Below are 14,432 nucleotides of genomic sequence, written 5' to 3' on the forward strand. Positions count from 1 at the left end.
CCAAAAAGGAAAATTCACTCGCAACTGACTGATTATAAAACTCTTTATACAGTATCCATACTACTTCTAGCAGTAAAAAATCTTTCTTCTTACTTAAGCTAATAATAAGCATAAAGTACATGTTTATTGCTACATTTTGACTGAACATTTGACATTTTTCATCCCTCCCCCTCACCCTCCCCCTCCTCTCCCCCTCCCAAAATAAAGAAAGAAAAATAGAAGAAATTGAGTGCTAGTAATTATGCTTTTGTTTATAGCTCTTTTGGTTTTCAAGATATTCAACTTTAAATTAAAATATGTTCAATTTCTGGAATGCCTGTTTGAGGCTCAATTGATGATGATGTTAGCATTGGCGTAAACATAAATTTAGAACGACTATGTCAATGAGGAAACGCGCATAAGAACGTTACAACAATGGAGGGTCATGTGACCTGCTACCTTGTAGCACTCTCCTCTTATTGTACTCCTTGAATGTGTAGTAAATAAACAACTATCATGTCATGATCCCATAGCTTCCACATTCCTGATGAAGCTATGGGAACAATGGAATCTTAGCTAAGTGGTACATTTTTTCAAAGTTTATCGCAATTTCCAATTAAAAAATTTCCAGGTATTTCCTTTCAAACAATTGAGCTGCAACTGGAACGCACTTAGCTTATCAGGACTGTACACAATGTATTCAGATGCACGAGCAAGACATTATCAACCAAACCTCAACAAATATTCTCACCATAAATGCCTCTTATAATTGGCGTTCTGTTTTCTACGGAATGTGGAATGGAATGGTTGAATAATATGTTAGTAGCACCTGGGAGCACATCATGTGACCCTTCATGACTGGTACGTTTTCCTACTGTGGAGTTAAAGCTCCAGATCGTATTGTAAACTGTGATAACCAAATCAACACATGTTTTTTTTTAAAACTTGGCATAATAAACAGAGCAACCCTTGGATGACATTCAACACCAGTTGTCCTTGGAAAATTTGTAATTCATTGTCAACATGTTATATGAGGCCATGAAAGTCTTCTTTTCCTATTGAGTTTCAAGTTGCAAGCAATTTTAAGCAATTTGTTCACATTTGAGAATGCAAGGAGAATCAGGATCCTGTTTTTCCCCTCTGAGAGGTAATAAAGCTGAACCTGGATGCATCCACATTTGAGAATGCAAACTGGATCGTTGACGACGACCAGAAAACGTTATGCAATCACGAAAAGGTCACGATGATTGTTTACCAGTGTTGGTTCTGTATGTTCGTATATATCACTTCTGTGACAGTTTAGGTAAAAGTGACCAGGTGCATCCACCGGAGGTCTCGGAGTTGCTTGTTCACCGAGCGTCCACACTACAAACTTGATAAGCCCTTCCAGGGTCAGGATCCCCCCCTGGAAAAGTGAGATCATGATTGTGGGGTCTGATCCTGAGTAGGTGAGGATCCACACTGTAATCTTGATCGCCCTTGCAGGGTCGGATCCCAGTACGTTCCAATTGTGAACAAGGCTTGAGAAAGTGACCTACCCGAACTTTTTAGTTGAACTAAGTATTAAGTAATGCAGCTACTTTCATTGATAGTCTCAGATGTTTTAAGGGTCAGTTCTCAAAAATATGGTGTACATGGTATAAGACTGATAGCAGTATTTTGTGATGGTCTGCAATATTATCTAAATTAAGTTTGTGCAATAGTCACTGTTTAAAATGATCTTTCGAGGCAAATTAAAATTGCGGTCAAATCTGTTCTCATTTCTCCTGTGATTTTTGCAAAACTTGGTGAAGTGTGATATTTCTGATTATTCAAATTTCAGATCAAAATGGTAAGGAAATAAAAAATATAATAAATATTTGAAAAACCAAAAGCATTTCACAATTTCCATTTTTTCAATGTAAGAACATGTTTAGTATCATGTTTATTCAAGAATGTTTCTTTAATAGGTAGTAGGTTACAGTTTCCTACATGTATGGGTGGTGTACGGTTGCCAGGCTTCCTGCTGCAGATCAGGACTGAAAAAAAGTCTTGCTAAAGCATTTTTGATATGTTTTTGATATGTTTTTCCTTTGGTTACTCTCTTCATGTGTGAAGTAGGTCATCTGTAATGGATAGTCCTTACTGTTTGGAATAGTTCAGCTGCTACAAGCTTCATTAACTTTTCATAATTTGATGCATCGTCATTTAAGTGGACTCTTTTATAAATTTCTGACATAGACATGCAGTAGTAGTAGTGAGAACTTGTAACAGATTGTTCCATATTTTTAACTCAGGGTAGTTAAGAATTATCCAAGTAGAAGCCACCCCAATAATCATCTTTAATAGCTTTATTATATGATAGAGATCTTTGTGATGAACAACTGTCCCAAACAGCTTTAAAAAAACGTTGATCCATTTAGTACATATCCAGGTTTTAAGTGGTGTTCGTGTGGGATAGTGGAGGGTGGGGGGGGGGGTGCTGTTACTGTATATGTGGTGTCAATGTGCCACAAGGAATCGAAACCTTCAAATTACTTTCACACTATTTTTCTTCCCACATATTCAATGTGACTGTATATATAGTAGCGTTATGCTGATGTAACTATGCAGTGTCATCATTAAGTCACTTTAAAAGACCTTCATGGTTTTAGATCCAGCAATTTGCAGTTCCCATCCCAATTGTCATTAAATTATAACCCTTGCAATTAATCAATTGGTACTTAATGAACTACTGTACATGTTGCAATTACCATCAAGTTCCTTTATGTGGTAAGATGAGCATGATGCTTACAGAGGTATAACTTTTCTGTGATGCTTAGGAATTGCTATTTTCATGGATCAGCATAGCTTATATAATAAGACCTCTGTGTTCCATAAGCTGCACCGCTGTAGAGATACAGACAAGTAAAACAGTCGTTCACTGGGTTTTGATGTTTTACTTTTCTTTTGCTCTACATTCAGAAAGTTTTAGCAACTGAAGAAAATATGGGTCTTTGCAGTAAGTCAGCATTGAATTCAGGGAAAAGTGCAAGTGATTCTGTGATATTGTCTACTGGAGTTGTGGGATGGGGGGGGGTGGGGTGGGGCTACTGTTGTGATAGGCAGCAAGTTGGCATGCTAATCCCCCCCTCTATCCTTTGTCTAAGGAGCAATCATTGCTTACTTTCCCAAATGTGTTGAATGGAAGAAGGAGTAGTGTGGAAAAGTTATAAATCATGTTGATGTGCACATAGCCTTGTTGTACTTTTCTTACAAGTGCTGCTCTCAACCTTGATTTAGGGGAAAGTGGGACAAAGGTAAACCATCTATGGACATAATTCTGTGCTTTATGACTAAGAAACTGTCTCTCAAGAGAGCTACCACAGTTTATGCAGCATTTATGAAAGTGAAACTGTTTCATGGAGGTAGGTTAAAAGTTACTTTTAAAAGATTTCAAAAAGAAGAGGAAATGAAATAGGCAATATGTAACGTACATTAGATTATGGACTTTGTTGTTTTCATAAAGTAATTTCAGGAGTTTATGATATTTTCACAGTATTTTCATCCTGGATGTGAGTTTTACATGTAAAGTATATATGTTAGAAAGATAAAACTGACTTGGTGAAGAATTTGTTGTAGTGTGATGTTAAAATTCTTCAAACTTTGAAATTGTGAAAAATGTGTATAATTTAGGAAAGTGAAATAACCTCAGGTTAGAGTGAGATGATTCAGTGAAAAGGTAAATGAAATAAGGAGACAAAATCTCATGATTTTCTGGCAAAGTTAGTTCATAAAACATAATCCATACAGCCATTTAATCGTCACCAAAAGCGTTGGAAAGTTTTAATATTTGTAACGGTCACTTATGACCAATTACACACTGACGCATTCAGTTATCAATAACTATGGAGCAAGGGCGTAGGAACCGGAGGGGCTGGGGGGCACCAGCCCCCCCAGTGACAAATGTGGAGGGGCGGAAGTATCATTCCGCCCCCCCGCTTGGCAAATCAGAAAACCCCTTTTTCATTTCCAAATGAGAAAAAAAATCTCATTTGGAGCACCAAATTGCATCTAAGGCCAGGTGAAAATACAAAATTAAGTTTACAAAATGGAGTGGGTGTTGAAGTGTGCTATATTGCACCAAATTGCATCTGAGGCCACCTGGAAATACAAAAAATTCCAAAGGGGAGGGGGACACCCCATCCCCTTAGACCCCTCCCCCAGGCCGCCCATCAGTCTTCAGCCCCCCACTCAAAGGTGCCTTCCTACGCCACTGCTATGGAGGAACTGCGCATTCACCAAGATGCTTCGAATTTGTTTTCCTCAATCAAAAGGTATGCTAAAAGGCTAGTTTTAGATTGTAAGGGATGGGGTCAAAGGTCACTTAAGTTTTCAAGAGCTTCATTTGTGGTAAAAGAAAGTTTTAACTTTAATTAACAAGCCCAACATGGTATAGTACGTATTTGGTACATTGATTTCTGCTCAGTTCGGAATGTAAGAAAACAAAAAACACCATTGAGGACTGGAGGCTATACTTCCGATATGGTTGTATAAATTTTAGTGAACGTTGTATTTGCGTTGAATTCACTACAATCTGGTGGTTGTAAACAGAACAGCTAAAGGAAGGATCACAGACCTGAGAGGTTAACCCATTACTCACAAGGACTAATATATTTTAACAATGAAAGAAAGCCAAAAACGGCATAACAAAGTATTGTGGGCAGGGGGACGCAATTTTGCACGTACAATCAAATCACATATTAGGTGCAGGTAAACGGTTGAACCTCAGAGATCTGAGTTAGTACTGAAAATACAGGGAATACTTAATATCATGTTCAGAAATTTGGTAACAGATTTTGGAGGCTCTGAAGTTTGTGTCATAAAATACAATGGTAGGTTGTTGTACCAAACTGATATATACATATAAATATATATATAAATATATATATATAAATATATATATAAATATATACAAATATATTCATACATACATAGATACTTTCGAAGGTCAGATCAGTGGCAGTTATAATGTTTGTTGAAGTTTGAGCAAAGAATGAGAATTATTTGATTTTGCAGCGAAGTTAGAGCAAATATTGATATCCTATTACAAGGGAACCAAGAATGCTTCCAGTAATCTCGTTTACAAACAATCAAAGTTGTGCAATTTCTTTATGAAGTTTGTACACTATATGCTTTGCATATTAGCATATATATTACAGCCTTTATCCAGAAGTTATATACTTTTAGCAGCTCTCCCTTAAGATATATACTATCATTGGGGAAGTAAGTGACCCTATTTTCCACTCTGCAAACAAGTTTGGTCACAAATGATGCCTTTGAAACGTTTTTTTTTTTAGGTCAGTGTAAGTACTGTATAAGCGTGACCTCAAATATGACTTTCTTGTAGAGAGCTATTCTGGTACAGTAGTCAGGGAAGTTAGAAGAGAATTTAGGCCAGTCAGTGGCTGGGACAAACCTCTGGTATATTAATCAGTGTTTAATCAAAATGACAAGTTTTGTTAACTCTGTGGCCAGATAATGTTCTTCTTCCCTTTTTAACTCATCTGCACATTCTTGATAACAAAGAATTGGAATCAAGATATATACTGGAATTTACATCTGGCAATATCTTACACATGCATTTTAAACCTTTGCCAAGAAACTTGTAAAATATTGTTTTTTTTCCCCTTGAAATATGAAGTGATGCTTGAAGTGAGTAAACAAGGTTTGATGATGTTCTTGTTAAAGTCATTAGGATTTTTATAGTCTATTAATTCTTTAATAACTCATTTTGTCCTTGCATTTAGGTTATATTCAAGTATTAAACTAAATTCTGCTATAAAAACAGAAAGAGAAATTCTGAGGTGTGGTTTTGTCATAGAAAATTTGGAAACTGTGGGGATAGATGCAAGCTTCTTTCCACTTCTGCTAGGCTACAATGAGGTTTCAAAGTTTTCAACTAGAATTTGATTGATTGATTGACTGCCATATATTATAATGAGTATCAAATATATAGGAACTAATTACATTGGAGCCTCCATAGTGGTCAGTATCCATTCAAAGGTAATTATTATATGGGATATTTTTCATTTAAGATTACTTTAGAGTCTACTAAGTTTAATTGTAATTACAACTTAATCCATGGATTTGAAGATTTGATCAATTCTTAGAAATCTTGTTACTGCTTGTCAACAACTAGTCATTGTATTGACCACAAATGGTGGTTTGTTAAGCAGTCTTTGGTGTTGGGTCAGCAAGCATTACCAAAAACTACAGAGTATTAATCAATTAATAAGGTTGAATTTGATCAAACTTAAGATACCCTTTAAGAATTAGCCATAAAAAAACAAAACAAAATCACAACGAGTAATTGGTTAACGAAATTGATTCGATTCTCAGCGTTTCATTCCTCAGGAAATAATTTTTTTCATATGGTTAATTATGGAATGTAAAAAAAAATTCCTAATCATAGGTCTATTTTAAGTTAAAACTTTATTTCATAATTTAATATGAAAGTTGACTGAGTCAGACTAACATACACTACTGCACTTCGTATGGGAACTTTGTTTAGGAAAGGATTGAACAAATTTGAACTGCAAAACCTGATTCATTATATGTCTAGCCAGATAAGCTCTATTTAGTTTTATGTTTAACTTGCTAATATTTGGTGGTAGCATACAAACATGTTGAACCAAAGAGATTAAAATGTTCCTGAAAATCACTTGTTGCTGGTATTCACCAAAAATGCAATTAGAATGATGAAATTAGGTATTTACTTCAAAGGTATAAAAGGAAAGGATAGTGCATTGCTTAAATTTTGATGCGCATAAACCCTTTCTGCATTTAATAAAAATACATGATCATCTTGCATGTGGGTGGTCATGTACCATCCAAATAAATTTGTAAATATTACATGGTAAGAGTCATTGTGAGATTACACCCATATCGAAATGCCTAACTGTTAAAGCAAACCCTCTTTCAAACAAATGAATCACATTTATCAATACTATCAACGATATCAAAGGTGAAAAATATGCCAAGTATGTCACTGTTGTTAAGAAAGGAACAAATTTATTCAGTTTTATTGAAATTTGCTTATGAAGTGTGAGGTACATCACACCTGTTTCATTTATACACAACATGAAAAGTAACATTTTATATAGAATGCAGTATTCCCCAACCAAGGAAAAGTACAGCATTTAACCCCCACCCTAAATAAGAGTTAAAAATTCTAAAGATGATATTGGTAGGCCATAAGAAAGGGTTACATAGCGATGTCAGTTTTGAATCCTAGTAGTATGATCGCCTTTATGATTTTTTGTAAATCGGTGAATGAAAGGGTGAGGATTTAAGTTTTGAGTGGTAAAACAAACTGGAAATTGGTCCTTTGATTCTGCCACTCACGTATTGTGGCATAGATGGATCGAGCTATTTTGGCAAATTTTTAAGGACAACTTTCATGAGAATGGGTGAAAGACGTTCTTTTAATTGTTTCACTGCATTTATAGTCATCCTCCCAGGGGATTGAGGGGGGCAGGGGGGGGATGACTTGAAATTTCTGCTGCTGCTGGTAACCACATGTGGTGGTTGAAGTAACATCCACTTAATATCGGTTGAGGCTGGATTTCCAACTGTCAGTCCTGAGATGAGCCATGTCCTCATGATAAGAAATGTCTGGACAAAGGGTTACCACAAACCCAGACAACCTGAGAACAGGTGCATCAATGTTAATAAACTCTGTGATCTTTGGAATCTCTCTTACTTGATATTTTGTGTATCCTGTAGGTAAAGATTAATAGGCTGTTTATGATGGAGGGGGGGTGGGTGGGGGGGGGGACACCTTAGTACCATCAGGATTGCATCCCTGACAGATTTGTTTGAATGCTAGAAAAATCTTATATGGGTGTCTCTCTCTTCTGGTGGTAAAACCAATGTTAGGAATGTAAGGGATATAAAGGGATATTATTGCTTTCACAAAACACACCACCATAGGAGAATACCAAACTTGGGGAACACCAGAGATCTGCACAGTGCACAGATGTGCCAAAGTATTGATACTTATGAAAAAGGTCGTTTATCCATGGTTTGGAAACCATGGCGATGACATGGGAACCTGCAATGGTATTAACATCACATGTGTAGGTGTGTGTGTGTGTGTATGGTGATGATTATTGATGAAACTCGGTCATAAAATCTATAGGAAGTAGACCAAAGGAAACTGGTTATGAAGAAGAGAGGTCAGTGGGCATGGTATAATGATGACCTCTCTTCCTGTCCAATTAATCAAGATAAATTTAGACTGCATCGTATCAGTAGTAAAGGCTACTACTACTAGTGGTGTGACCCAATCTGTGGCCTATAATTCCAGATATAATAAAGTGGACAATGTTCCATCCTGAACACCCGGATAAAATCTGTTAACTGTGCATCATTTTGATAGGAAACGTATTGTTTTGAGGAGTACTATTTCTCATGTTTTTTTAAACATTGATCGTAGCACAATGTACAGTGACATTCTGGAGACAAGGACTTTGAGATACCAGTCCGTAGAGGTCATAGTTGTTAAAACTATATATGCAATATTTGTCATGTTATCTTTGCCATATTGATGCCAATTTCCTGTACCTTAATTGGAAACGAAATTGGCAAAATAGTTTCTACGATTCAAAGTTTTAAATGGGAGGGAGGAGTAAGAATCTGAAAGCTGCTTTTGCAAATGTTTGGTATAGGCCGGTATATAGAAACTTATTTGGTTTCTTGACTAGGCAAATGTTTCATTGAACAGATGAAACTAATTACTTTTTCTGTGGGGTGATTAGTATCAATAATAAAAGTGCCTACATTATAGTATCTTATAAGTAAATTCAAAACCCACTTTTGAAAAAGATGTCGTAATTTACAAACATATTTCTTCATAAATGATCAAGAAGAAAAGTTTAACCTATTGCTATTGGTAAAACTTCCTGTACTTGAATAAAGGGAATGGCAAATAGTTTCTAACATATATATTAAACATTTAAAACGGGAGGTGTAAAAATCTCAAAGCTTTGGCATTTGATGTGGTAGTTCTTTTAGACCAGGTTAGTGTTTTATTGAAAGAAATAAAATTATGAAAAATATTCAATTTTATTATATTCAAAAATGTATTAATATCCTGATGATAAGTATCATTGAAAATGTGTCTACATTATAGATGTGAGCTCACAGAAAACCACTTGTGAAGAAGGGTGTGGTGATTTTATCAATAGCAAATCTGTATTTTTGTTAAATAAATGAACAAGATTTGGGAAATTATTTAATGCCATTTTATTATCATATAATTATATTATTAGTATAAAAATTATATTACATTAATTTATATTATATTATGTTATTAATAATTTATATTCTATAATATATATTATTTGTATTATAATATTATAGGTAGGATACTGTAATATTAGTATGTTGTTAAATTAACAATAATTTTTATTGCCAGAAGAAAGGTTGGGGTATTTAATCACAAAGTTTTGAAGGTTGTGTATATTTGTTACTTGCTAGTATCGGCACATATTACTACATAGTCATTAATTTGATATGATTTTCAGGTCATGTGTACTTTTTTCTTCACACATGTACACTTTTTTATGTCATTATTACAGACATGGAATGACTAAATAATTGCAACAATTAAGTCTAACATCTATCATCCAATCACAGAGACCATTCTAATCATGATCACTGTACAGCCGCAATTAGGAATGGGTTAGAAGATCCTGCTGCCTATTTATTACCACACCAAAACCCTGTTATGGGGTAGACAATATTTGTTTATACCATACCATATGCCCTGTTTTATACAAGACATACTACATGTTTAAACTTACCTTCACTGTGTCGTATGCATCGTTGAGAACACCATTCGTTACACAACACAAACACACTTTTGTTTATAAATGTGTGAAAGCAAATTACACCATACCTATACCCTGTCTTATGCATGTTGGACAATACCATTTGCTACACCATACCAACACCCTACCCAGCGACAGCATGTACTGATCGACTCTTTTAATGAGGCCATATATATTTGTAGCTTGACATTTATCTGAGCTATTAATTGCATCTCGACAGGCCGGACAGTGTGGTCGCATCGACTTGGCATGGACGGCAGGCAGTCGCTTACTGCAAATAATATCGGACTGGAGGAGAACGCACATGGTCAGACGCCGATAGGGATGGCAGCACAATCCAATGCTGTCAACGTATCAGGGATTAACAGCACAACTAGGAGCCCTGGGGAAGCTAGACCTTCAGGGATCGTCAACGTGGGAAAGGGAAATAAGGGAAGATACAGAGGTAAGCAACCCATAGTTTGTAATTGCTCCTAGATGGGCATCCTTGTTTGTTTCCTTTCAATGTGTAATAATTTAAGCAGCTTTATGCATTATATCATAAATTTGCAACAACATTATGGAACTATTGGTCAAAGTAGTCCTCCAAAACAGCGTCCAGATGTCATCACCGATTGAACCTGATTAATTATTATTGTGTACACTGTTTATGCTACCCGACTCTATTTATGTCACCTAGATTAAAAAAAAAAATTTCCAAAGTGCTATTTTCAATTTTGGTATTCAAATGCAAAAAGCTGTTTTGAAGTGTTTTTCCATCTTCATGTGAGTTACTGTAAGTACTAGACCAAAACAGTCAATTTATCCCCCCACCCCCCCCACCAAATACAGCATCCTTGGTTGGGGGTGTCTAATATGATATTTTCTTTTCTAATCTTTTGCCCTCAATTGTTTTCTCAAGTCATGAATGCAATTATATCCTGTGAAAAGTGTTTAGAAATGGAAGAAAAGGAACTACAAACCTACAGAACACACCATCCTTTGTATGATGTCATGCATACATAAACAGGGGCTGCATCTTCAATACTGCGTTAGGGTCTTTTTGTTCTTCAGTGCTATCCTATGTTTACTGTAAGTGAAAATAAGACTCAATATGATTCATATCTATTTCACTTACAATTATTGCAATTGAAGATTTAGTTTTGATTGAATAGTATTTCCTCATGTCAACCTGTCATTCTAAAGGCTTTTGTGTGGATGGTTGCAATTTGAATGATTTCATTTATTTACTAGTTTTTACTAAAAAAAACCCATTTATTTATTTGTTTCTAGTTTCATTGGCTAGAATACAAATATATATCTCGCTTCTTGCAGTAAAATCTGTCTTTGGACTGACCAGTGCTGTTTAGGGAAGCCCTGTTCATATCAGGTTCTCTACTAACATGGTTTTGGTCGAGCAATTGATTCAAACCATGATAGCAGTTCACAAAGATGCATGATTTGTACCATAGTCATAATCTAGCCGAATGCTTTACTGTGATGTTGTCAACTTTGTTAAACTCGAAAAGGTATTAATTGAAGGATTGGCATTTAGAAAAGAGTAGAGTGACAGGGCGAAAGTGGGGTGAGAGGTGTTAGAGAGGTCAGTAAAGTCAGAGGGAAGGGGGGGGGGGAGTTAGAACAGGGAGCTGTGTGCAATTTAAAATTTCTTTGGGTTGATGTAGTGAAAAATTTCTACTTGGATATAGAAATGCAATCTTCTTGTTTATTACCTAAGAATCTTGTTCGTTGTTGATAATTTAATAGTTAAACGGTATGACTTAGCGATCATTATGTGGCTTGTTTGGTTATATATAAGCAACGGTACTTTACATAGTGAATCAAATTTCTTCTTTGGCTCATTGTATCAACGCCAAGCTGTCGTGTTCTTTGCACCGACTCTTGCACAGTTAAACTGTCATCCTGTAATTTTGTGTTCTGTAAAGTGAACGTGTATTTGGCGATATTGCTTCATATAACAGTAGCAAATTTCAGACTTTTGTGAAGTGACAATTTGCCTGTGATTTCAATCACAAGTTTGGCTGTCACATGAATTGACATTTGCAGGCCTTGAGCTATTGAGAAAATGTCAGGTGAAATTTGTAATTCAAAAGAAAAACATTTACTCGGCTGGTAAGCGTAAAGCCGCTACCGGTTTCAGCTCCCCTGACAACCCGTCATGGCCAGTCAGAAATTTTGTAATGTGAGGATGTGTGGTGAAAGCTTCTACATTATCTTCCTATCCTTGACACACAAAATTAAGTTATCTTGCTATCACTGTCGTTGCAGTGAAACACATAGGATACATTCATGTAACCAAAGAAATATTTCCAAGGGGCTGTCAATATGTGTGACATAATGCCTTCCAAATATTGAATTTAGGCTTGCTTCCCCTTCTGAGATTTCAGAAGTATCCAAACTGCTCTCATAGGAGTTAATTTGTCTCCTCGCAAGGTTTTTGAAGATTAAAAGCTTAATTTTTTGTTTTGGTTGGGGGGAGGGATGGGGGAGGAGACAATGGGTGGGGGAGACGATGAAATAAGCTACAAGGGATACGTAGAGTATGTGCTTGGTTATGTACGGTAGTATGCATTAAGAAACACAATTGATTCATTTGCTTGCATTGTATTTGAGGTCACATAGAAAAATGTTTGTCATGTTTTTATTGTCACCTTTGGAACGTGTGGTCAAATCAAAATAGAGACATGATTGTTATCAGTGCACAGTACAACTTGAACCTCCTACTTGCATATTGCCCTGTTTGTTTCTAAAGGTTGTGCAGTAGTAAATTTAGAAAAAGTCTTTCGCCCAGGTTTCAGGATTCAAATTTTTTGATGCAGTGCACCCGTGTGGGTAAACCTGATATTAATTACTATCCCTCACTTGAAAGCAACTTTGTTCATAGTTTATTTTTTGCACTTGCTTTTTGTTGTTTTGTGTGCTCAGGTTTAAACCTAGCTTTGTAAATTGTACCTATTTCACTCCAATTGTAAGTCCATTGCTATGGTTCGGTTACATCTCAAAAAGAAGAAGAAGAAGAAATAACAAACAAACAATCAGTCAATGCCTTTCAACCTGGGTGGGATTCATCATGTGTGCCAACATGAGAAGTTTCTGAAATGTAAATTTTTTTTTACCGTACATTGTCTATCTAATACCTTCTACATGATTTCATTACGGTCGATCACAAAGAAACGTGGTCCTATCATTAACCTCGATTTATGAAAATATCTTCACAGAGATTTTCACAATTTTATGCATATTTGATCGGAAAACACTAGTGAAAAAATATTGTTATCCCCAGTGCGCAATCTTTCTGTAAATCTCCTGCATACTGTTCCCCAATACACAAGGAACACAATTTGTTGTGGGTATTTATTTTACGAGGGCATTTCGTTACACTGTATCTAGAAGAACATGAACATGCTTTGATTATAGTGCTTGTTAGCCGATCGTCCTCGTCATAGTATATAGCTTCTCCTGTGTGTATTAAATGAAAAGACAGCCAAAGGACATGCTCTAGTTGCCCCGACCGAGCTGGCTGTGTATCTAGAGTCAGCACAGTACAGTACTGTTGTTGTTGTATCTGTGCCACCATAGCTACTTCTACAGTTACTCAAATTATACTGCCAAGGTTAATGAAATCTTTTTTGCATTTGGGTCAAGGCAGTAGCAGCAGCCATTTTAGTTTGTTTATTAACATGAACTGCAATAGCATTGTGTGAGGAGGGACAGACGGTTAAGGTTTTTTTTTTATGTATTTAAATCTGTCTTTTATAGGTATATATATGTATGTGTACATATATATATGTATAGATATAAATGTATAATGTGCAGTGGCAGTAGTAACAGACTTTGTCATGTTATAGGGATTAGCACATGTCTGTATTAAGTACTGTATGTTTGGATACAGTTTCTTATTCTTCATTGCTCTGGTACAGATTAATTAGTGGGTTTTTCTTATCATTCAAATGATGGCAGAGCTAGTAGAAATTTTGAAAATATGACTTAAAGTTGCTTTGTGTTCTCTGAATAGTTTTAGCTCAGTGTTGGGTTAATTAGTTTCGGCTGGAATCATTGTGGCTTAGCTGAAAGAAATTAGAAAGTGGGGTGGTGGTTTATTTAGAAGTAGACTGACTGTTAGTACTTGAGTGCTTTTTTTTCCCCGCTCTCTCTGCTTGTGATTTGAAACAGATCATAGAAGTAGATTTAGATGGCAGCATATCTTTGTTGTCTTTGGAAAAGATGGGTTTTGCACAGGAAGATTTTAGTAGGCCTTGGAGAATCAGAATAACCATGAACAAACCAAAATATGTTTTCTTCTGCAGGTGCTGATGTGGGTGTGATTATAAACTATACAGGATACATAGTGTCATGTACAGCAATAACATAAAAAAAGAGTAATTTCTGTCACAAGTATGTATACACAGACAATGTGAAATGTTTTTCTTAAACATGTGACCCATAAAAAGTAGCAACTTTTCTAAGACTACTTCTTAAAAGACTACTTCTTAAATATGATTAAGTTGCTATGTTCACATATATAGTAATTACTGTTAATTAATGTTAATTCAATTATCAACTTCTACTCTGTTTTCACAATAGATTAAAATGATCATT

The 14,432-nt window shown here is 35.7% G+C and overlaps 1 protein-coding gene across 3 annotated transcripts in view; it reads left to right on the top strand.

The window, feature by feature from the left end:
- Nucleotides 1-14,432, top strand: part of LOC139964927 (uncharacterized) — a 168,189-nt gene that overhangs the window by 16,477 nt on the left and 137,280 nt on the right. For all 3 annotated transcript variants that reach the window (XM_071967006.1, XM_071967008.1, XM_071967007.1), the window contains exon 2: nucleotides 10,054-10,278. In XM_071967006.1, coding sequence (XP_071823107.1) covers nucleotides 10,083-10,278 — 196 coding nt within the window. In that variant the 5' untranslated portion in view covers nucleotides 10,054-10,082. The remainder of the gene's footprint in view (nucleotides 1-10,053; nucleotides 10,279-14,432) is intronic.

The sequence above is a fragment of the Apostichopus japonicus genome, chromosome 23, assembly GCF_037975245.1.
Source record: "Apostichopus japonicus isolate 1M-3 chromosome 23, ASM3797524v1, whole genome shotgun sequence".
Classification (NCBI taxonomy): domain Eukaryota; kingdom Metazoa; phylum Echinodermata; class Holothuroidea; order Aspidochirotida; family Stichopodidae; genus Apostichopus; species Apostichopus japonicus.